General features: G+C 40.6%; 1 protein-coding gene across 6 annotated transcripts in view; it reads left to right on the top strand.

Moving 5' to 3' along the window:
* The window catches only part of plekhg4 (pleckstrin homology domain containing, family G (with RhoGef domain) member 4), a 193918-nt gene extending 170338 nt beyond the window's left edge, over positions 1-23580 (top strand). For 4 of the 6 annotated variants that reach the window (XM_069901416.1, XM_069901412.1, XM_069901415.1 and 1 more), the window contains 8 exons: positions 5279-5503; positions 8177-8347; positions 8670-8847; positions 9674-9790; positions 14632-14889; positions 17810-18027; positions 20532-20606; positions 22982-23580. In XM_069901416.1, the coding sequence (XP_069757517.1) occupies positions 5279-5503; positions 8177-8347; positions 8670-8847; positions 9674-9790; positions 14632-14889; positions 17810-18027; positions 20532-20576 (1212 nt within the window). In that variant the 3' untranslated portion in view covers positions 20577-20606; positions 22982-23580. The remainder of the gene's footprint in view (positions 1-5278; positions 5504-8176; positions 8348-8669; positions 8848-9673; positions 9791-14631; positions 14890-17809; positions 18028-20531; positions 20607-22981) is intronic. The other 2 variants (XM_069901414.1, XM_069901413.1) reach the window with 2 other exon arrangements.
* The last annotated feature ends 1079 nt before the right edge of the window (positions 23581-24659 follow it).

The following is a 24659-nucleotide window of genomic DNA, read 5'->3' as shown; positions in this document are numbered from 1 at the left end:
GAAAAACCTCACAAAGATAAGCGTATACAGAGCCGTTGTCATACCCACACTCCTGTTCGGCTCCGAATCATGGGTCCTCTACCGGCACCACCTACGGCTCCTAGAACGCTTCCACCAGCGTTGTTTCCGCTCCATCCTCAACATCCATTGGAGCGCTTACACCCCTAACGTCGAAGTACTCGAGATGGCAGAGGTCGACAGCATCGAGTCCACGCTGCTGAAGATCCAGCTGCGCTGGATGGGTCACATCTCCAGAATGGAGGACCATCGCCTTCCCAAGATCGTATTATATGGCGAGCTCTCCACTGGCCACCGTGACAGAGGTGCACCAAAGAAAAGGTACAAGGACTTCCTAAAGAAATCTCTTGGTGCCTGCCACATTGACCACCGCCAGTGGGCTGATAACGCCTCAAACCGTGCATCTTGGCGCCTCACAGTTTGGCGGGCAGCAACCTCCTTTGAAGAAGACCGCAGAGCCCACCTCACTGACAAAAGGCAAAGGAGGAAAAACCCAACACCCAACCCCAACCAACCAATTTTCCCTTGCAACCGCTGCAATCGTGTCTGCCTGTCCCGCATCGGACTTGTCAGCCACAAACGAGCCTGCAGCTGACGTGGACTTTTTACCCCCTCCATAAATCTTCGTCCGCGAAGCCAAGCCAAAGAATACACCACAAATGTCTTTTCAATCACCTTGTTGACTTGTCATGCTGCCTTGAAGCACATGTGTACTTCAGCTCCAAACTCCCTTTGTTTCTCCACTCATTATCCATCTATCTCTTCTTCTTGTGGCTCTCCATGCCATAGGATGATGATGGTTCCTTTCAGTCAGTTTGTGAAGTTTGATATGAGGATACCCTACTCCTCAGAAAGGAACAGCATGTGCATGAATAGATTTAGGTGAGTAGGGGGTTGCAAAGTTCCAGACCCATCCTCTCAACATCCCCTCCCAGATCCAGAGGCATGGTGGGGTCCAAGTTCTGTTGAAATGAATGGCCAGACCAATTTCATTTGTTGCATTTTAGTGCAGTCCACCAGATTATCTACATCTTCTTGTAGTTTAAAGCTTTCACCTTAGCTGTCAACTGCATGGCCAGTTTTTGTACCATCTGCACACTACATTTAAGACTAAAGAGTTAATATTGCAACAAAAAGCTATGTAATTCCACTGATAGCATCCTTCCAGCTACAGAAACCCCTATCAATCTTCACTCTTTGCTTGACACTGTTGATCCAAATTACTGGTCTCCCTTAAATCCATGGACCTCAACATTTTTGTAAAAAAAAAACCTGCCAAGCAGGACGTTGTAAAAAGCCATACTAAACCTAAATGTATCAAAAGTTAAATTAGCATAGAGTTTTAGTCTGTGGGTATATTAATACATCTAAACTGGGCTTATGAAATATGCAAGGAGGTAGCTTGAGTACACCTCGTTGAGCTCAAGTTTGTAGAGGGCACAAAGTTCAGTCATTGCCTCTACGTAAGTAGTGCAGCCTTTTATTTCATGGAAGGCTCTCTGACCGACCCTTGCTTGTAAGACTTTCAGCCTTTTGTTGTCAGAGACCACAAAGTCAGCAGTGGCCTCTAGGAAGGTGTTGAAGCAGCTGATCCACTGTTTGTAGTACTCAGAAGTCCCTGGTAATTGGGGGTCCACTTCTAGGTGATCAGGGCACAGCAGTTACCGGAGAGACGTTTGTGTTTTTTAAATTGATAGGTTCTATCAATAACCACAAAGTTGAGAGCAGGGGAATGATAGGCTTTAATAAACACAAGACTTTGGCTGGCCTGGATCCAGGTACAGGAATGCCGGAAAGGTGGGGGCTGTGGGGGGAGGGGGGGTTGGAGATCGACCTTTATGGCCAGGTCATAAGGGGAGGAGACATAGGAGATGTCACTAGTGAATGGGCCAGTCTCACACATACAACAGGAAGGGAATAATCTTCAAGGAAAAAACATATCACTACACCTACAACCCCCGGTATGTTTTGGAGGATTGGAGGAAACAAGAGCCCTGGGGAAAACCCACACAAACATGGGATAGCATACAAAGTCCTTACATTCATCAGAGGATTCAAACCCCGGCCCTGATCGCTGGCACTGTAGCAGCGTTGCGCTAATCATGCCACTCTTTTTTTTGTTGAAGATCCAGAGACTTTTTGTTTGCCCTGATTTATCAAAAGCATAAGCAGATTATGCTTTTGAGTATGAGTAGCCCCATGTGCTACTCAAGTCTGTTTTACCATTCAATTTGATCATGGTAGCTACAACTGCTCTTCTATGCCAGTTGTAACTCAATTCCCAAGTCTTTCAAATATTTGTCCATCTTCATTTTAAATGTATCTGATAATCTGGCCTCCACCATCCTCAGGAACTGAGAAATCCAGAGATTCACTGTCCTCTGAGAGATGTTTCAATTGTGGCTATTCTCTTTATTCATGCTCTCCTAGAGGTGAAAACATTTCATCATTTACCTTGTTAAGCACCCCTGAGTCTCCTCTGTTTAAAGTTGCCATTTTTCATTTTTATGAATTTCAAGGAATACAGATACAAGCTGTCATGGGTTTCTTTATAGGACAACCCCTCATCCCAAAAATTAGCTGGGTGATTCTCCTTTAGACTGCCTCTAAAGCTAGTTAAACTGGAAAGACTGAAGATGCTGGGATTGAGTGCAATACACAAAAGTGCTGGAGCTTTTCTTTGTACTTCAAAGCTCCTCTATCTGTTTTATACAAATTGACTAAATTGTGTACATGTTCCAGTTGTGGCTCACTAACACCTTGTACAACTGTGACAAAGCCTCCATATTCTTAAACTCAACCCTTTTGCAATAAAGGCAGTTGCCGCCATAGCTGCAGTACTTCATTGTATCAGCAGAATCAGGCTTATTGAGGCTGTTCTGCCATTCAAATGTATTTTCTTTCTCTACCCCCATTTTCTTCCTTCTCATCCCCATTGACAGCCCTTATGACATGTTAATTTTCTGCATTTTTAAAATCCATTTTCTGCGTTTTTGAATGATTTCCACATTGAGGAGCTCAGATCAGGGCCCATCGGTCTTCTCATTGCTACCTTCAAGCAGAAGTGAAGCGCACCTCGAGCTCCCGGCGGCAGCAGCGAGAACAATGGGGATCCGGCAGGAGTGGGGCCTCAATGGGAAGGTGTCAGTGATTGGCGTCGTCCAACATTTTTTTGAAAGTCAGAAACAAGGTGGAATAAAGCAGCAAAGTGTTCATTGTAACCGAGCACAAGGTGGAATAAAGCAGCGAGCACACCATGAAGATAACAAAAAGGAAAATAATAAAAATGTTATTAGTATACAGTAACATATTCACATTATTTTGTAATGTCCATTTTTACTTTGAAATGTAATAAAAGAGGCTTGAAATGGGTAATTTTGTGTGTAAATTTTTAAAAATTTTAAAAATGGGTGTACTGTCCCCCAAACTCCCCACAAGAAGCGCTTGTGCCCCCTTGACCCCCACTGTATGCCTCACACAAGCGCTTGACTTTTTTTTACCGCCCTCATGCGTGCCCTTACTAATCAAGAACATATCATCCTTTGCTTTTTATATACCCAATGACATGGCCTTTACAGGCTGTTTGTCTGTGGCAGCAAATTACACAGATTCACCACCCATTGGTTGAATAAACTTCTCTGCTCCAAAGGGATGCCCTTTTATTCGGAGGCTCTGCCCTGTGGTCCCGGATTCACTCACAACTGGAAACATCCTCTCCATGCCCAGTCTATCCAGCACTTCAATATTTGTTCTACTTGTTGTACCTGCCTGCTAACATTTTATCATTCATGAACTAGAAGAACTAGATCCTTTGAACGTTACTCGTTTGCTCTTCCTTTCCATTTGTATACCCCATGTCAGTTGATTAATTTTATTGGTGCTGGATCTTGCACTTTCTTTCACCAGCTCTTCTTGCCAGATTTTTTCCCAGCCACTCAATCTGTCTATAGCCCATGAGAATCATGTTTTTGATGCACCTTGTCACTTAGCAGTCCCATCCTTTTCAGAAACATTTTCATCCTGAACCCCTTGAATGCCTCCACTTTAGTAATTATTTACCTCATAATAACTATTTTCTGATTTTGTTAATTCATGTACTAGCCTAGTAAATTCCTTTAGCTAAGAATGCTTACTGCTGTCTTGCCTTTCTCTTTTTCATCATTATGCTGTATCATTTACTGAATTATAAAGGTAAAGGTTCCATTATTGTCACGTAATACTATATTTAGAATGTAACGTGCATGAAATTCTTTAACTTTGTCTACCGTAAGGAAGACAGAGTCGTCACTTTGTCCAGCACCCCTCACGGAAATGAGGCCCCAGCAAGGAATAACCTCACAACCCCTTTCACAAGATCAGTGCTCTCACCACTGAGCTATCACTATTGTAAAAGTTCATTAATACTCCTTCCACTTGCCCATCTTCTCTTCCTCCAACTAGATCCAGAATTGCTACTTTTTATTTTTTCCAAAATATACCTTTTTCACAATAAATTATTTTTGAAAAATAAAATGCTCAAAGTCTCTTCACACGGTTTGTGTCATTTCCATACATTCCCATCACTGTACTTTGTTACATTTGCTCTCTATTTATACCATTATCACTGTGGCAGCTTGTTGTTACTCTTCCCTCTGATAGGTTTTCCTTGTCTTAGGATTCTAGACTGTGGTCCTTCCCCATGGTGCCCTCAGGTTAGCTGCATCAAGCCTCAGCACACCCCTTAACACATACTCCTGCAGCTAGTCGGAATGTGCCAGTTGGCAGCATTCACTCACTGGCATCTCCGTGTGCTGAAAGATCAACATGTTTCGGGCAGACCATTGGGCAAGAGTCTGCCTTATATGGGATTTTGTTTTGAACTGGAGCCCTCGATTATACACCTTATACATTTTATACTGAGTGTATTCTTATTCAGGTGATTGATTGCTTTTCTGTGTCTGAAATTTTATTTGAAATTGCATCTGCCTCCTTTGGACTTTTTTACTTCAAATCATACAGCCTCACCCTGCCTAATGATTCAAATTCAAAAATCTTTCAAACACATTATTTTATTAAAACAATGCTGCCTCTTTTAAAACATTTTTTTTCTTTTTCATCGAAAACTCTTGTAACCAAAAACTTTAAACTATCACCTCTTGCTTTTCTTTAAACTCTTGTTTGTTCAGCAGACCTTGATGGTTTTATTGTATTGCCCTTGAAATATTAATTTGCTTTTCACATCTGAGCACTGTTGTTCACTGCAGTTTTTATATTACTTTAGCAGAAGCACCTACAACTGGGTGATAAGATGAACCTGGCTTCCTACCTGCTGAAACCCATCCAACGAATGAGCAAGTATGCCCTGCTCCTGAAGGACTTGATCAAGGAATGCAGTGAGGTTCAGGAACAGGAGCTGAGCAATCTCCGAGCAGCGGAAGAAATGGTTAAATTGCAGCTTCAACATGGCAATGATTTGTTGGCAATGGATGCTATAAGGAATTGTGATGTAAGCCAAACACTGACTTCCATATTTTGTAAATATAAATAAATTGTGCCTGTTTAGATTTAACTGGGCATGCAATAAATGTTCAGATTTTAAAAAAGACAATTCACCTAGAAGTCAGAACAATCTAGAGAAAGTAGTAGTACAGAATGATTGGCCAGAGTAAATAAAATTTAGGGATTATTTTAAGATTTTCACAAAACAGCATGATGTGTGTAGAAAATTATGGATATGTGATGTAAGGAACATTGAACCAGAACTTCTGTTTCGGAGTTATGATATACCATATACACCGTGTAAAAAGTCAACCCCCCTCCTTTTTTTGGCCCCGATGCCCTGGCCACGGACTCTTGCAGAGGCCACGGCCGTCCACCTGGCACGCATCTGAGCTCCTGATGCCCCAAATATGGACTTAACCACTGATTCCCGCCACCCAACCAACCTCTTGATACTCCGGCCACCTGCCCATCCCAGCTCCTGATGTCCTGACAGTGGACCTTCACCCCGGCCTCCTGCCCATCGGAGCTCCCAGGACCCTGACTGCCCACCCATCTGAGCTCCTGACACCCCAACCGTGGATTTTCACCTTAGCCCCGGCCGCCTGCCCTCCCGCCCATTTGAGTTCCTGATGCCCTGAACGACACGGTTAAAAGTATGTGTTATAGTCGACCCCATAAATTTTACCCTAAAAAGTGGTCCACAAAATTTGACTATTACAAGGGTATATGCAATACTTGGTAAGTGAAAACTTGATTCACTTTTATGAATTTGACCTTCAAACTTGCCTGGTCATGACACTACACTGGTGAGCCCAGGCATGGTGACTCCTATCATGTTGGAGGAAGGGGGTGTAAAAAAAAATTCCTTGTTCCTTCTTGACTGTCTCTGAATGTCCCTGTCATAATACAAAAGAATGTGGTGCATAAGCCCAAACTTAAAGATCATTGTAGTTTAGAAAACAATGTTCAACATGTTTACAAGCTAATTAAGTGCAAGTCTGAAAAAGCATCTTAATATTTGTGCTGTGGTGGAACCTGTTCCATAACTAGCCAAGTGAGCCTAGAGTTCTCCCATAGTCATCAGTGTTCCTCAGTGTGAGAATATGTCATTGTTGTATCATGGAGGAAGCAAACGGGAAATTTGCAACCTGCAACTTGACTTGAATGAAGGCATGGGAGACACGGGCAGTTCTCATATCACTAACAGGTCTCTATTGCTGTTTCATCCCCATGGTAAAGTAATACCATGTCCCTTCTCTGGACATATAAAATCTGGAAAGCTCCAAAATCCGGCAAGTGGGGAAGGAGACGGCAGTGAGTCGGGCAGACGAGGGGGAGAGACCGGCAGCGCAAGTTGGGTGGGCGAGGGGGGTGACCAACAGCGCGAGTCAGGCGGGCAAAGGTGGGAGGGAGACTGGCAGCGCAAGTCAGGTGGGCATGGGGGGGGGGAGATGGCAGCGCGAGGCGGGCGGGCGGGGTGGGGGGAGATGACAGGGTGATTGGAAGGGAGTGGCTAAGGCACCACAATTCGGGTGGGCTTAAATCTGGCTTTCTGAACTCCGGAAAAATCTAAAATTCGGAACACACTGTCCTCCAAGGGTTCCGGATAAAGGATTGTGTACCTGTAGCTATAATTTGATTTTTTTAATACTTTTGTAAATAATGGACTTAAAACTTAAATATAAACAATTTAATCATGATCTCTTTTATTGCATTTATTGGGACCACCACAACAGGGAATATTCATGGAAAGCTACACTCGAGATACCATGTTTTCTGGATCTTTGACATGTGCATCATTTACTGATGTTTAATGTTGCTGAATCTGGACATCCCTGTAGTATGTATTTGATGACATTGTTCTTAACTGATCTGCTGTGAGAATGGAAGCAATATGTTTTGAGCAGATAGCCAATGGTTGAATAGTTCCTTCCACCAAGTATACTCATTTAGCTAAAAATGTAATTGGAAGCAAATACACTATGGACATGGAAAAACTGATATCAGTTCTCTTTTATTGCATTAGCTCTTTTTTCAAAATGATAATTTTCTACTGTAAAGATTTTCTGCATATTGGGGATTTAAAAAAAATCTTTTGTCCATTATGGCAAAGGTATAACCTCCTCCCAGGAAGGGACCTACAAGCAAACAATCTAAGGGAGAGTATTTTTGCTGCAGAGTCCTTCAATCAACATTTTTGACAAAACCCACAGTACATTACCATGTGACTTGCACATACTGATTCATGACATTGGTGTCAGCAAGAAAGCAGACTGCAAAGGGAAGAAAACCTATTCAGATCCAGCAGTTTTGTAATAGGTTGAATCCCATGCTTGGATGGTTTGTAGGCTATTTGTTTACAATTTCCTTTTGTTCATGGCTTCTTTATTTTACCATGTATGGTATTAATACCCTTATTTCCAAGTGTTAGTCTGAGTATAGACAGGTTTCAGTCGATGCCTTCACAAATTTAGATGGAACTCTCTTTAACAACCTGATTTTGTATCAAATCCATTTGATACTAGGCAGGCAATTGAATATAGATGATCAAAATAAACAATGTCAGGAAATAAAGAGAACTACTTAAAGGCAAATGTTCATTTAGTCACTAAGATTTTTTTAATGATTACAAGATATATGATGATAAAAGCAATTTGTTTAAATTGTATTAAATCAGGTGAACTTGAAGGAACAGGGACAGTTGGTTCGCCAAGATGAGTTCACTATCTGGTCGGGGCGCAAGAAGTATCTACGACATGTTTTTCTATTTGAAGATCTTATTCTTTTCAGCAAACCTAAACGGATTGATGGTGGATTTGATGTCTATATCTATAAACATTCCTTCAAAGTAAGAAAATAATGCATAATATGATAAATTAGTGTGTCATATCTTGATAGCTTTTACAAAGAAGGTTGTAAGCTGCCACATAAACCATGTTTGATAACAATTGGAATTTTTTCTGTTTTTTTTTGAAGAGTTATGAATGTAGGTAATAAACAATAAATGCAAAATCCAACTAAATGATTAAAGTTTGAACTGTAGCATAATGGTACATTAAAGAATTAAATTAGTCATTGAGAAATTTTCCATTAAGTAAACCATATTCAATTAATTTGTATAAATTGATTGTTCCACTTGAGTTAGTAAATAGCTAGTGTTTTGTTTGTAGACGGCAGATATTGGTTTGACTGAAACGAGTGGTGAAAGTGCAATACGGTTTGAAATATGGTTTCGTCGTCGGAAATCCAGTGATACATATGTTCTTCAGGCAAGTTCACAAGATGTTAAACAGGCCTGGACAAAAGATATAACAAGCATTTTATGGCAACAAGCAACTAGAAATAAAGGTAATACATTTAGAAGCCTTTGTTATTATATGCCTCAGTGAAAGGTCTTTCAATATGTAAATTTTTGTTTGTTAACCAGATATTCAGATACTGTACTTAACTAAATAAAATGAGATGGTTGGAGAGGAAATGGGGACAATAATTTGGTCAGTGATCAGTGTTTGAGGAGGAAATGAACTTTTCATTAGTCAAATTGTAAACTTGTATTTGTGGATGTGTGCAGGCACCTGGTAAATGTGGAAGCAGGAGAGTAAATGAATAGGAATTTGGGAAACCTTGCCTTGAGGCAAAGCCAACCCACAATATTTGGAAAATAAGAGGCAGATAACTCACTGATAACTCTATCAAATGTGCAGTCCAGACTCAGGTTGTTATCTAATGCAATCCACTTTTTTTTCCCCAGATTTACATCCCTTAGCTGGATGGTGTACTTACTGAAATCTGTTCATCGTGCAGTGTCATATTCAGTTCGTTGACATTTGATGCCAATATTCAGAGCTACTTGTACCTCATCAAAAAGTTTTGCTAAATAATGGTCCACTAAATTTCTTACACACAAGTCACTATTATATAAACTGGGATTGATTTGAAAGGAGAGAAAGCCACATGTTGCTCTTGTGCTCCAAGTTAAATTGCTATAAAGTTTCATATTGTGTTATTTTGAAAGTTATGGGGGGGGTGGGGGTGGAAAGGATACTGTATGACCTGCCTCACCATTAGCATGGGTTATTAGAATAATCTGTTTATTAGAGCCGATGTGGATTTCTGTGGCTTTTCTGCATAATCTGTTTTCTATTCAATCTTATCTAATAAACATCTGTTTCAGAGGTTCGAATGCAGGAAATGGTGTCAATGGGAATTGGTAACAAACCATTCTTGGACATCAAACCAAGTGAGGCTGCAATTAATGATCGAGCCATTGATTATATTATGAAAAGCAGAGGTAGGCTCTCCAGATATGTTTTGGTGATATGGTTGCATAATCATGAAATACCACAGTTTGAAAATAGAGCTCGATTAATTGCCTCTCAATCTGGATGCTGTGACTCTATAAATATTTTAAGTGGCTCTATTATATAAAACAGAACACTACAGCACTGTACAGGCCCTTTGGCCCTCGATGTTGTGCCGACCCCTATATCCCTTTTTATAAAAAAATGTACTAAACCCTTCCTACCCTGTAACCCTCTATTTTTCTTCCATCCATTTGCCTGTCTAGGAGTCTCTTAAATGCCCTTAATGTTTCAGCCTCCACCACCATCCCTGCCTGACAAGGCATTCCAGGTACCCACAACTCTCTGTGTGGTAAAGCACTGTTTGTACATTTATCTGTCTTGGCATGCCCATTGGCTGATTATACCTGTGGCCCTTCCCAAAGACTCCTGAATAAAGGTGACTGTTCCACAGCTCAGGACAGTCGACCATCATGGACGTGACTCCATTCTATTGTGACTAAAAGCCTATCAGTTTATATAACTTCAGTCTTTTGGAGTTATTGATGGTGCATCAATTTTATTCACAATAAATTTTGACAATGGAGCAAATCCTGAAGCCGGAGAAGTTGGAAATCGACCCTCAATCACCTGAAGCCTCCACCCACTTCGAATTCTCAGGCATCATCTGCCATCATTTGCCCTGGTATACTCAATGATCAGAGACACCGCATCATATCTGGAGGCGATGGACATTTTGAAGGGCCAATACCTGAAGAAGGTACATTAGGTCTATGCGAGACACCTGACCACTCAAAAACAGAGACCTGGGGAATTGAGTGCTGAACTCTCAGTCGGGCCAGTGTCTGGAAAGCTGTGATGGCCGCGGAGAACATGAGGACCTGATTAGAGACGCATACATCACAGGCATCATGTCCAAATACATCCTCCAGAGACTTCTGAAGCAAGGTGAGCTCAGTATGAGGAGGGCGGTCGAACTGTCAGGCAGGCTGGAGGTGGCTCTCTAGAATATGTAATATGCCGAGTCAGCCCAAGTGGTGGTGACAATGTATGGGGAGAAAAACAGGATGGTCATTGACTACAGACAAACTATTAACAGATACACATACCCTCTTCCCCACATATCTGATATGGTAAACCAAATCACACAATAACGGGTTTTCTCCACCATCGATCTAAAGTCAGCTTATCACCAGCTTCCCATCTGCCTGGAGGACCACCAATACACTCTTCCCTTTCCTGAGGGTTCCCTTTGGCATCACCAATGAGATTTTGATCTTCCAGTGGGAGATAGACCGAATGGTAAATCAGTATGAGCTCCAGGCCACATTCCCACATCTGGACGACGTCACTATTTGCAGCCACGACCTGCAGGACCATGATGTCAAACTTCCATAATTTCCTGCAGTCAAACTCTTTAAACTCGCATATAATAAGGCTAAATGTGTATTTTGCACAACTTGCCTTGCTATCCTTGGCTGCGTAGTAGAGAACTGAGTCATTGGCCTGGCCCCGATTGCATGTGCCCACTTTTCAAACTCCCCCTCCCCCATTAGCCTCAAATCCCTGAAATGGCACCTGGGCTTCTTTTTCTACTATGCCTAGTGGGTCCCCAATTATGTGGACAAGGCTCGGCCCCTCGTTAAATCTACCTCCTTTCACCGGCACCAGAGGCCCTTGCAGCTTTCAGCTGCGTCAAAGCAGACATTGCCAAGGCTATGATGCACGCAGTGGATGAATCCATCCCATTCCAGGTGGACTTCACCCAGGCAGCCATGCTTAACCAGATAGGCAGACCCGTTGCTTTCTTTTCGAGCACCCTCCAGGGCCCCGAAATTCGACATTCTTCTGTCGAGAAGGAGGCCAAAGCCATTGTCGAGGCAGTACGGTACTGGAGACACTACCTTGCCGGCAAAAGCTTTACTTTGCTGGCTGACCAAGATGCAGTTGCTTTCTTGTTCAACAATCAGCAACAAATTAAAATCAAAAATGACAGGATATTGAGGTGGAGAATTGAACTTTCCACCTATAATTATGATATCTTGCACTGGCCTGGGAAACTCAATAAGCCTCCAGATGCTCTATTCTGCGGAACGTGTGCCAGTGTACAAATAGACCGATTGCAAGCCTTCCACAGCGATCTATTCCACCTCGGAGTCACCAAGTTCTTCCACTTTATTGAAGCCCGCAATCTGCCTTCCTCCATTGAAGAGATCAGGACTATGACCAGAAACTGCCAGATTTGTGCGGAGTACAAACTACGCTTCTATCGACCAGACACAGCGCACCTGGTAAAAGCTACCCGCCCCTTTGAACACCTGATAATTGATTTCATAGGACCCCTCTCCTCCTCTGACTGCAGCGTGTACTTCCTCAACATCATTGATGAGTACTCGCATTTCCCATTCACCATCCTCTGCTCCGACATGACAACTGCCACAGTCATCAAGGCCCAATCTCTTCACTATGTCTGGGTACCCCTGCTATAACCATAGCCACCAGGGGTCCTCTTTTATGAGTGACGAACTGCATCAGTACCTGCTGGCCAGAGGCATCACCAAGAGCAGGACGACCTGTTACAACCTCTGAGGGAACAGGCAGGTGGAAAGAAGAATGTGGTCTAGAGGCCTTCCAGTCTCCCACTGGCAAGATGTCTTGCTAGAGGCACTCCACTCAAAAGAATATTTTCCTTCCCCTGGAAGTCTGCAACAGGGATCACGCTGCTGGCTTGGATGACGTCCCCAAAAATGCATCACCTCACACTTATCCAGATTGAACTCCATCTGCTGCTTTTATGCCCAACTCTGCATTCTGTCTATATCCTTTTGTAACCTTCGACAACCTTCAGCTCCATCCACAACTCCTCCCACCTTTGTGTCTTTTGCACATTTACTGACCCAGAACAGATCCCTGTGGTACTCCACTAGTCACTGATCTCCAGGAAGAATACTTTCCTTCCACTACTACTTTCTGCTTTGTACCTGCAAGCCAATTTTTTTTTTATTCACACAGCCAAGGTTCCATGGAGCCTCAAGACTTTCTGAATAAGTCTCTCATGGGGACCTTGTCAAATGCCTAACTAAAATCTATGTAGACCACATCTACAGCCTTACTGTCATCAATTTCTTTTGTTACCTTCTCAAAAAAATCTATTAGACTCATGAGGCACAACCTTCCCTTCACCAAGGTATGCTAACTATCCTTGAGTTGACTGTACTTCTCCAAATATTCATAGGTCCTATCCTTAAGAATCCTCTCCATAGTTTGCACACCACTGAGATAAGACTCAGCAATCTATAATTCCCAGAATTCTCCCTATTACCTTTTTTAGACACTTGCCATTCTCCAATCCTCTGGCACCTCCCTTGCAGCTAGAGAGGACTCAGAGATCATAGCTACCTCCCAGGCAATCTCTTCCCTCACTTCCTACAGCAACCTGGGGGATATACCCCAGGTTTATCCTTTGGCAGTCCCACCTCCATTCTCTTCATCCTTCTGTTCTTCACATGTGCTTAGAACACCTTGGGATTCTCCTTAATCCTACATGTCAAGGCCTTCTCATGCCCTCTTTGAATTCTCCTAAGTTCTTTCTTAAGCTTTCCTGGCTACTATATAATTCTCATGAGCTCTTACTGTTTTCTGCTTCCTATATCTTGTATATGCTTCCATCTTGCTCTAGACTAGCTGCCTCACCTATTTCGTCAACTATGGTTCACTTTTCCTACCATATTTTCCTTGTCCCAGTGGAACAAATTTATCAACGTGGTCCCTAAACTTCCTCCACATTATTTCTTTTTCTCTTGAACATGTTTCCAATTTACTCTCGCTGGTTTCTGCCTCATCCCACTGTAATTATCCCTTCCCCAGTTGAGTACTTTCCCATTTTGTTTGTTTTTATCCTTTTCCATAGCTATGCTAAAGTTCAGGGAGTTGTGTTCACTCTCACCAAAATGTTCCGCCACTGAGAGGTCCGCCACCTGACCAGGTTCATTACCCAGAATTATATCCAGTGTGGCCTCTCATTTCATCAGCTGGCCCACGTACTGTGTCAGAAATCCTTCTTGACACTCCTGGTAAATTAAGTCCCATCTATTTCTCTTGCAGTAAGTTGAAATCAACCATAACTACAGCCTTGCAGTTCCTGCACCATTCAAAATCTGCCTGCTTATCTGTTCATCAGTGTCCCGAGGGCTATTTGGGGGCCTATAGACTACTCCCAGCCTATTTCTGACTTCCACTCAGTGGACACTCCCTCTGCTGCCTTCTCCATTTCTATAGCCGTGATACTATCCCTGACTAAAAAAATGTTATTTCCACCCCCACTTACCTTCCATCCTATTCCTTTTAAAACACCTAAACTCCGGTTCCTGCATCAGCCAATCCTGCCCTTCCTCCAGCCAAGTCTTTGTAATAGCCACAATATCATTGTTCCACATACTTATCCATGCTCCAAGTTCATCCCCTTTATTCCTAATACTCCTAGCATTGAAATAGACACATTCCAAACCCCCTCACTGGCTACCTTTATGATTTGACCCCTGCCTGTACTTCCTCACAAACTCAGAACACATCGCATCATGCTTTTGAACTTCTGCCCTATCCACTGCACTCACATTCGCGTTTATTCTGGCAAAGAAATGCATTTGGTTAAACCTGATATCTCTTATATACATTCTTATACATCCAAAATAGTACTGTTTATCAGGTTCTTGTATTTCAGTAAAAATTTCAAATGAGGCATTGTTTTTAAAAGTAATGAAAATGTGATTTGTAATATGCTAATCACTCATTTTCCATTAGACCATAACTTAGAAAAGTGTATTTTTTACAGGAGCTCGAACCAGGGCTTCGATTGCAGTGTCATTATTTGACCACACAAACCCATTTAGAAGGCAACAGAATATTTCAAGTAAAGGCAGGCCTTCAGCTGGTGGCCCATCCTCATCTTCATTTTTAGGACCTCTTAACCTTCATATGTACACCAACCAGGCATTGCTGTCAAGTGTGAACAACATAATGGCCAGTGGAAGACAACTTGATGCCAACATCTACCCTGAGGAGGATGAAACAAGCAGCCAACCTTCCATGAGTAAGTACTCCCATTTTGTCTTCTGCTCTTGAGTAACCTCTCATGGCCAAAATCAACTTGTTTCTATTTCAGTTCTCTGTGATGTAAGATGACTGAATATTCTATGCTGGATTTGCTTGCTCTGCTAGAGGTGGGACACCTGCTGAGAAGGTGGATGGATAAATTAGGATGTCATGCACTTCTTTTCTCATTGTGGCCCCCATGCAGTTCCATTGTCAAGAATCAAAGTTCTTATTGCCTTTCAGGAAGCTCCTCACTTTTCAGGGCTGATAGGCCAGGGATATCAGTGAGTCCATTCAGATGGTGCATTTTCAAGGAGATCTTGTGCTCATTCTTAAAATGTTTTCCCCATCTTTTCCTTTTTAAATATTTTATTGAGTTTAATATATAAATGTACAAGCAAAATTTTAAAGAAAACACAACAAATCACCTCATATGCAAGTACAAAAAATGGATGGAGCTACATTAGACATTAACCATGTTAATCCAAATAAAAAGAAAAAATACCCCAAAAAACCTAATCTAATCGACCCCCTCCCTCCAATCAAGGTTACCTTTGTAAAAAAAGGGAAATCGTGGATCTGATAGTGACCTCCAGACATCGGACAGAGAATCTCCGGAACATTCAAAATTCTTAATTCTTCCAATGGTGATAATATTCTATGAATGGGCCCCAATCTTTACAAATGGAAACTCCCCACCATTTTAGGAATCTTTTGCCATGATGGAATTTCTTGTAAATTACTGAATGTCATCACTCATTTATTCTGGTTAAATCAAGATAATTATTGGGAATATTGGTTTTAATTGAAAGCAATTGCCACATTCCCTCCTGTTGTTTTTTATGTTTATTCATGAAACATCAATTACTTGAATATATAAGTTATTTGGCCTCAAGTTCTTAAAAATTCCACACAAAATTATAGAATTGCCCTATGCGTACTTTTCATAATTTGCTTTGGTTTATTTTACGGCTGAAATAATTGATGGAGTGCAAACCAAATTTCCATTTTACATGTTTCCAAGATTTAAAATTTAATTTACTGCTGTTTTACTTCAAGGATATTTTGTGTCAACTCATTTCTGCTGTATGTTTAGTTTAAAATTGCTAATTGTAAAGCTGTAAGTTATCTTTCCTTTTATTTCAGGTGCACTTGTTTCATTCCGTAATGCATTTGTGCCAAGTTTTGTCCCTCCAAATGAGAGCTGCAAAATTGGCTGTAAATGTTCATGTGATTTTAACCAAACCATAGGCATGGCCAATCAGGTCCTGGCAGAAGCACAGCAATTTATGGGCAAGTTCTGCCCCTTTAACCCCAGCAGCAGCATTTGCTCTGGCTACCCTAGAGGAGAAGGAGGCTGTTTCTCTGAAAGAGACTTTAATTGAGATGTGTCCCTAAAAGTTCTGGAGTGGATCCAGTGAATTTTGGAAATGCAATGTGAAATACTTGTTGATAACTGAAGGACTCTTTAGATGGCCAGGATTTGGGAGGTCCACTTTATGTCAGACATGTATTGGACAGTGTCAGCTCTTTATAAAGGCACGGTGCCCATAATAGCTAGATGGCAGCAGCATGAATTTGGCTGCCACAATAGGGTGATACTGAGGAAGTGCAGTTGAATTTACATCAGGGACCACATCTTCAGTGACACCCTGCTGATGATATGTGGCCTATTTTGTGGGGATTAAACTGGGTGGCTGCTTGTATCCTCCAGCTTGTGCCACTGCCTGTTGTATTAAACTACTGCAAGAAAGAGAAAAACTGATCATTCTGTGATTGCAGAATGCATGGGTGATATAATTCTAGATGAATAGGTTAATGATGTCTGTGGCAATCTTTGTAGTTGTAAAAGGGACAAGTGGTGAAATATCAAAATTGAAGACAGGATAAACAAGAGAATTGCTTAGGTAGAGAACCAAGTGGATATGATGGGCTAAAAGGCCTGCTATGCTGTAATCATTTTGGTTGTACAAATAGTACAGTAGAGTAAGTGAATGATGAGGAATTAGAGAATAGAGCAGTAAGGAAATGAGGTTAATTATGTAATATACCTTTTGAGGATGAACTAATTCACTTTGACAACCCACATCATATTTCCTGCACTGCCTTTGTGTTTAAATATTTTACATTTTGTTTACAACATGGTAGAAGTCGATTCTAGCCATTTAAACCCATACCACCCAAATTCACCAACAACCACATGTTGTGATGGGTGGGAGGAAACCACACAGACACGGGAAGATCGTACAAACTCTTATAGACTGCCAGATCTGAACCTGGGTCGCTGCACTAGGCCATGTTCTTGGAATAACCATCTTACTATTGAGATGTTGATTTTTTTTGGTAATCATCACTAATCTTGCTCCTTTTCATTATCTTTGTGAAGTTCGATGGAGTATTTTCTCATCATAAAGGCAGTAGATAGTTATACATTTAAAAAAAATTCTTATTTATATTCTCCTGAAGAAGGCCTCAGGCCTGAAACATCAACTACCTTTTGTTTCTTATGGATGCTGCGAGACCTGCTAAGTGTCTCCAGCACTTTTCTATATATTTCACAGATACTCTTAATATTTTTATAATGATTCAGAATTACTAAACATTGCAAGGGAAAATTATATCAAACTAGCTTGCGGAAACATAATCTCACAAAATGTATTTTTTTCATGATCATATCTGCATATGAATGTTAGTTGCCAAAATAAATGTTGAAAGTGCATTTTGTCATGTTATCATTAATAAAGGAGTCAGGAAAAATATCATTAATGCATCGTGGCTTTGGATGAGAGTTTTGATTGCTTACTTGACAAATAATTTATTTTTGTGAAAACCATATTCTTAAGACATTTCAGAAAATTTTTCTTTCAGTTGCTATGTCATCTTTGGTTTTAATGAATGTTGTTCTGGTTCTATTTAAGCAACTGAAAGCTCAGAGTCGTCTTCCCACTGCATATCTCGTAGTGGCTCAAGTGGGTCTGATAGTGGCTGTGTCTCCAGTCTCCTTCCTGAAAACTTATCTGAAGAGACTTCTGAAATATCTGCCTCGTATTCTTTCCAGGAGTTTAAACACAACTATTGTTCCCCTTCTCCAAAGGAAAACAAGCCTAGATTCTCAAATTTCCAATATATTTCAGTGGTATGTATGTATTATATATACACATTCTTGGTTTATACACCTATGTAGTTATGCCTATTGAAGTTTCAAATGGCCTCTAAAAATTGAATGAAATTTGGACAAATGCAGAAAATGCTTGGTAGATCAGATCCAGTGCAGCGAAAAGAGCAAGAAAAATAAGAAGGGACTGTCAAAGGCTGATTAAATGAACAATTGTGCAAAGAGTTGCTGTTGGGGCAAATGAGGAATCTGAAATGACAACAGGAGTGATTTTTAAGCAAATGCTTATTGAAGAAGTGTTTATGATTTTAACTTCCTAGTTAAAAGTGGAGGTTTTCTTGCTTGTTTCAGTTAATTTTCGTAAGAACGAAACCAGGAGACTAAGAGTGGGCCACTGGCACAATTAAAATGACAAGTAGCTCAGAATCGATGTTAACAGACCAAACTGAGAATTCAGCAAAATAATCATTACCTGGTTTGACCAGTGAAGAAGGAAGCATACAGTGAGCACTGTGTACTAATTTAAAGTATCAGAAAATTTGCTGTTACAGCTGAAGGGAAGTGCATCTTGAGGAATGGACTAGGATTTCATCTTGTGTAAAATCAAATTGGTCTTCTCAAAGAGTAGATAGCAGTAGGGGTGGGAAAGGAAACAAGATGGTATGTCATTGTTACACGAGGAGGAAGTACAAATTCCTCACGGACCCAACTCTATCATTTGTTTCATAACGAGCACCTATGGTCTTGCTCCATCTCATTTAATCATTTGCTACCTTCCATCCCTCTTTCCAATTTGTAATCAGTAGTGGGGGTTAAGTTTGGTACTCATGGAGACAGAGTTGATTTTAACTGTTCTATCACCAATTGATTCTCAATATTTCTAGCAATTGTTGTACTGTATGTTGCTTTTATATTTGGCAAATAAGCTTCTCCATTGATTGATAACACTTGACTATAATAATGAATATAATAATGATGCTGAACCAAGCCATGAAAGACCCCAACAATGAAGACGCTGTTTACATCCGGTACCGCACGGATGGCAGTCTCTTCAATCTGAGGCGCCTGCAAGCTCACACCAAGACACAAGAGAAACTTGTCCGTGAACTACTCTTTGCAGATGATGCCGCTTTAGTTGCCCATTCAGAGCCAGCTCTTCAGCGCTTGACGTCCTGCTTTGCGGAAACTGCCAAAATGTTTGGCCTGGAAGTCAGCCTGAAGAAAACTGAGGTCCTCCATCAGCCAGCTCCCCACCATGACTACCAGCCCCCCCACATCTCCATCGGGCACACAAAACTCAAAACGGTCAACCAGTTTACCTATCTCGGCTGCACCATTTCATCAGATGCAAGGATCGACAATGAGATAGACAACAGACTCGCCAAGGCAAATAGCGCCTTTGGAAGACTACACAAAAGAGTCTGGAAAAACAACCAACTGAAAAACCTCACAAAGATAAGCGTATACAGAGCCGTTGTCATACCCACACTCCTGTTCGGCTCCGAATCATGGGTCCTCTACCGGCACCACCTACGGCTCCTAGAACGCTTCCACCAGCGTTGTCTCCGCTCCATCCTCAACATCCATTGGAGCACTCACACCCCTAACGTCGAGGTACTCGAGATGGCAGAGGTCGACAGCATCGAGTCCACGCTGCTGAAGATCCAGCTGCGCTGGATGGGTCACGTCTCCAGAATGGAGGACCATCGCCTTCCCAAGATCGTATTATATGGCGAGCTCTCCACTGGCCACCGTGACAGAGGTGCACCAAAGAAAAGGTACAAGGACTGCCTAAAGAAATCTCTTGGTGCCTGCCACATTGACCACCGCCAGTGGGCTGATAACGCCTCAAACCGTGCATCTTGGCGCCTCACAGTTTGGCGGGCAGCAGCCTCCTTTGAAGAAGACCGCAGAGCCCACCTCACTGACAAAAGGCAAAGGAGGAAAAACCCAACACCCAACCCCAACCAACCAATTTTCCCTTGCAACCGCTGCAATCGTGTCTGCCTGTCCCGCATCGGACTGGTCAGCCACAAACGAGCCTGCAGCTGACGTGGACTTTTTACCCCCTCCATAAATCTTCGTCCGCGAAGCCAAGCCAAAGAATAATGATTTATCCAGTGTTGTTGGGAATCCATATACTGCAACCTAGGTTTTGTAAATGAAAAGATGCAACAGAGAACAAATCTAGAATTGTAAATAACTTTAAAAAAAAATCAAAGCTTAATTCAAGTAATTTTTGGTGTGACGCTTGAGATTTGAAAATGGTTATGTCACATGAATAGGATTATGGCATCCAGAGTAATCTTTTAGCCTATTATATGAGATAATTTCATTACCTAGATGTACTGTATGTTCAATAAATGCAAAGTAAACAAAAGTTACTCATCTTGTTTGTGGAGAAAGCATAGTAACTATCATGTGTATTTCTGATCTGAAAATGATTCAAATAGTGTCTTTGCCCCCTTGAAGTTCATTTTATATTCTCTTTAGTGTGCTCACTAATTTTTTCTTGATCTTCTCAGCAGAAATCAGATCAAATTAACATTTATCCGTCAACAATGGTGTAAGAAATGTGTTCTTCATCCTGCCTTGTCAAAGTAAGTGAGATTGTTTTCTTCAACCATCTAATGCTCTGTGGTTCAGTCACTAGCCTGGCAATTAGAGGCCTTCACTGTTGTTCTAGAAATGAAGATTAAATATCATATTTGATGGCATATAAGACCTACTTTTTTCCACCAAAAATTGGCTCAAAAATATCCCCTGGGTCGTGTTTGCAAAATTGAAATTGAGCAAGTTGCTGGCTACTTGCCCAGCTTCAACAAGCCTGCTGTGGCTGTCCAGGAAGTGGGCTACCTTCCTTCGGGTGGCCCATGCTTTCTGGAGTTATCGCTCACTTCCCTCGGTGAGAAAGCCAACCACAGCAGTCCCCACCAGCAGTGTGAGGCTGTGCTTTCCATAGTCGGGATCCCCGCCAGCAGCGCGAGAGGTACCCATTCACACTAAAAAATAATATTCCCTGCTGAATTGGGGGGGGTGGGGGTCTTGTACGCCATCAAATAGGTAGAGAGACCAACTGGATTGTTGTTTCAAACAACCCAATTCACTAAAGTTTTTCCAGAGGAGGAATCATTACCAAGTTGGACCTATATGTGACTCGAGATTCACCACTGTGGTTGACTCATAACCCTCTCCTCCGTTCTAGCCCATCAGGGATGAGCAATAGAGACTGACATTGCAAATGTTCACATCCTGTAGAAGAAAAGTAAATTACTTTTTTTTTGTTTTACAACCAACAAAAACCAGGACACTTAAAGGCAAAGTGAAGTATTTGGCTTTGAATTGAGAATGTTTCTCCATCTCTCAATTCCATATTACTAAAACTAGTCCTGAGCTCTGTCCCTATTTCGAAATTCTCCAGTCACCACTTCAAGTTCTCAAAATAACTTTACCGAATATCCCTTAAATTAAGATGAATGGAAGAGAATGAGTACAATTAGTCTTATCCTTTATAATGTCCTTTTTTTGTTGATGTGGTGGATATAATACAAAGAATCCTTGCTCAGATTGAGAAAATGCTTCAAATCTGTTTGTAGATGCTGCTAATTTACAGCAAATCTTTTGGTTGGAAACAAAGTTTATATGTATTCTCCAGAAGAAAGTTTGATGCAATTTGTCTGACTGAGAGCAGCATTGATTAGATGCATTAAGAGCCAGTGTTTGTTCCTCATACCTTTCAGAAAGAGTTTGTAAACTCTAACCATATTGGACTGGTTAGAGTTTTGCCTTTACCTTTCATGGCCCCATAGTTCCAAACACTATACAAGCTTTCAGGCCTTAGCCATCCTTCAATGTGACAAATCCAGAGGCCCTATTCCTGCAAATGGCATTCTTAAGTGTCTGTTTATCGGAAACTTTGTCATGAAATTGGATACATTATCATGCGGATGCTCATTTTGTTTTCCTCGTGTTAGAGATCCCTTCAGGTGAAATCATGGCACTTTCTCCCATGTTGAAATAAATTAGAGCTTTCAGGTGCAACTGTTGGTCACTCCTCTTTTAAACCTATATATGCGACTTTGTGGCATTTGAGTGTATTTAAAGAACTACCACTGGCATCACACCAGGCACTCCTCAACTTGCATCCATGTTCCGTTCTGACCGACCAGTCATATCTCAAAATGGGCATACGTCGGAGATGCACTGTATCCACATTATCATTTGTCAAATACAACGTGGCAGCCACTCTTGCCATAGGCATTTTTTTTCCATAGATAGGCTCCTACTTTCACTGTAAAAGTATAATTTTTATATACTTTTTCAATTGTATAGCCATAAATTGGGAAATACCTGTATCTAAAAATCTGACTGAGCAGCTTCATGGCAGTTCAAAGATTTGTAAGAATATCTTGCCATGAAAAGTCTGCAGTGTAAGTGTTCAGATGAAAGAATTTGATTCACTGATATTTTCAGAAGTCTACTTGGGTCAAGATGCTGACTATATCTAAGAAATATTTTTTGTGTTGCTATGTTCTGTACTCTGTATTTCCTTTAACATTCTAAGTAGAAATGAAAACAATTGGATGTCCTGGTGTTACCTGAAATGGAGGTAGGTCAGATAAATGACCTGAGACCTAATCCAACCTTGTGTTTACAGTTGCATGTATTTTCACCCTTGTTTCTCATCAGCAATTTTCCACGATAAACAACTGCATAATGGACTTTGAAACTCAATTACACTGGGTCTGTTCAACAATATGAATAGGAAATGGAGATAATGTAATACAGTAAATGTGCATAAAATAGCTTAACATCCATTGGTTGCGAGTATGGAGTTCTACTATTCTATAGCAAATTTCTCACCAGCACAAAATTTCATTCTCCCCATCTCCCAGCTCAGATGTTTCTTGTGTTATTTTTGGAATTTGTAAATCTGATACATTCTTAACACATACTTTTCTGTTGGATTTGATAGATCTGTCATGTTCCACCTTTAACTGGAAGATAATTCCTTAAACAACTGGAAACATCTTTCCTGTATACAAGAGTCCAAAATGGAACATGATCTGGTACCCCTTAGAAACTAATGGAAATTGAATACCTTTGAATTTTAGTTTTGCTTCAAGGTGTTTACAGATTTGACAAAAAAATTAACATTAATGCATTACCTTTATTGTGTAAACTTTGGGTACTGTTGGGCATTTCTAGTGTTTTGCAGAAACTGTTTTTATATAACTTAGTGGGATTCTAAAAACTTAGTTATTGAATGTTTTTTTAATAAATGTTAATAATAAAAAATGAAAACTTGGCACTGTTAAACAATTGAATGGGAACTAAGATAGTTTCTGTAATGTTTGCAAGTATTGCACTTAGCCCAAATACTGTTGTTGTTTTGGAACTGGAAGGAAAGGATAAAAACTTTCTTGTAATTACCAGCAAAGCAGGGAAATCTTTAAAGTGCCATTGGTTATTATTACACAATCTGATAAAGATAGCATTGAGCTAATTTACTATGTTATCCAGTTTTGTTGAGAACATACTCTTGTTTATTAAATTTTGAAAATACCTGTGAAATGGCTAATTTTCAGTCATTTTATTCATGTCACATTTAAGTTTTTTTTAAAAATCAGAACAGGTTTAGTCAGTATAAAGGAATAACATTGTGAAATGTTAATTCAGGGAATTAATTGTTTGCCATATTCAGTTGATTTTTAGGAAGTTATATGTATTAATAAACTGAAAGCTATTCACAGCCTATGTGGTTCCACTAGCCTCAAATCTAATTAGAAGTGATGCATTGACTACCTCGTTATCAGTTCAAGACAATCCCTGACATTTTGTAGAAGTTGTCTTCAAACTGTACTCAGCAAAATCCAATAAGAATCCTTTGAAGTAACAAACATACCCATGCAGTTAAAACGAAAAAGAAAATTAAAGAATAGATTGGAAAATACAGTCCTTGTATTTAAAAAAAGCTTTTCAGGTGTATCTAAACAATAATTATGCTTTAGTGCCAGCAATTAGGTTATTTCATAATGTGAATTATATGCAAACACCTTTGTGTACAATTCAGAGGCTGCCAGAGATTTGCTGGACAGCTCCTGGATTTGCCACATTTAATGCAGACATAATTCCTTGCTGTCATTTTCACAGTATACTGAAAATAAATACATTTTCTTTCATTATAATAGGACAATCTTGGCTTTGTACACTTAAAGCTGAACAGCAGCCCTATTTGTAAATAAATGAACAGTAATGAATCTTGATTAAACAGACTCAACCAAATGAAACAGTAACTTGCCATGTGCTGGTACCTAACTGAACCTAATTTCTCTATCTTTCCTTTAACTTTGGAAAACATTGTACCACTGAGAAAGTATTTTTTGCCCCCCCCCCCCTCCCCACCAAAATAGGAGAAATCAGATGTGCTAATAGAGAAATTTCAGTCAAGGCCAGAATTCCCTTCCATTGGTGAAGTTCTGGTTGTATCATCATCTGTCAAAATAGTTTTAAGCACAAGGTAAATGATGAACTGCTACTGTTTTCATCTAAGCAGTATCCATCCATATCTAAAATATAAATCACAACACTACAATTTTACTACAACATTTAGTTTGTTAGAAAAAATGGTTTTACCATTTAAGACGAGGTAA

Source organism: Narcine bancroftii, chromosome 10 (genome assembly GCF_036971445.1).
Source record: "Narcine bancroftii isolate sNarBan1 chromosome 10, sNarBan1.hap1, whole genome shotgun sequence".
NCBI lineage: Eukaryota > Metazoa > Chordata > Chondrichthyes > Torpediniformes > Narcinidae > Narcine > Narcine bancroftii.
The sequence above is the reverse complement of the archived record's forward strand: the minus strand, read 5'-3'. Positions and strand labels throughout refer to the sequence as shown.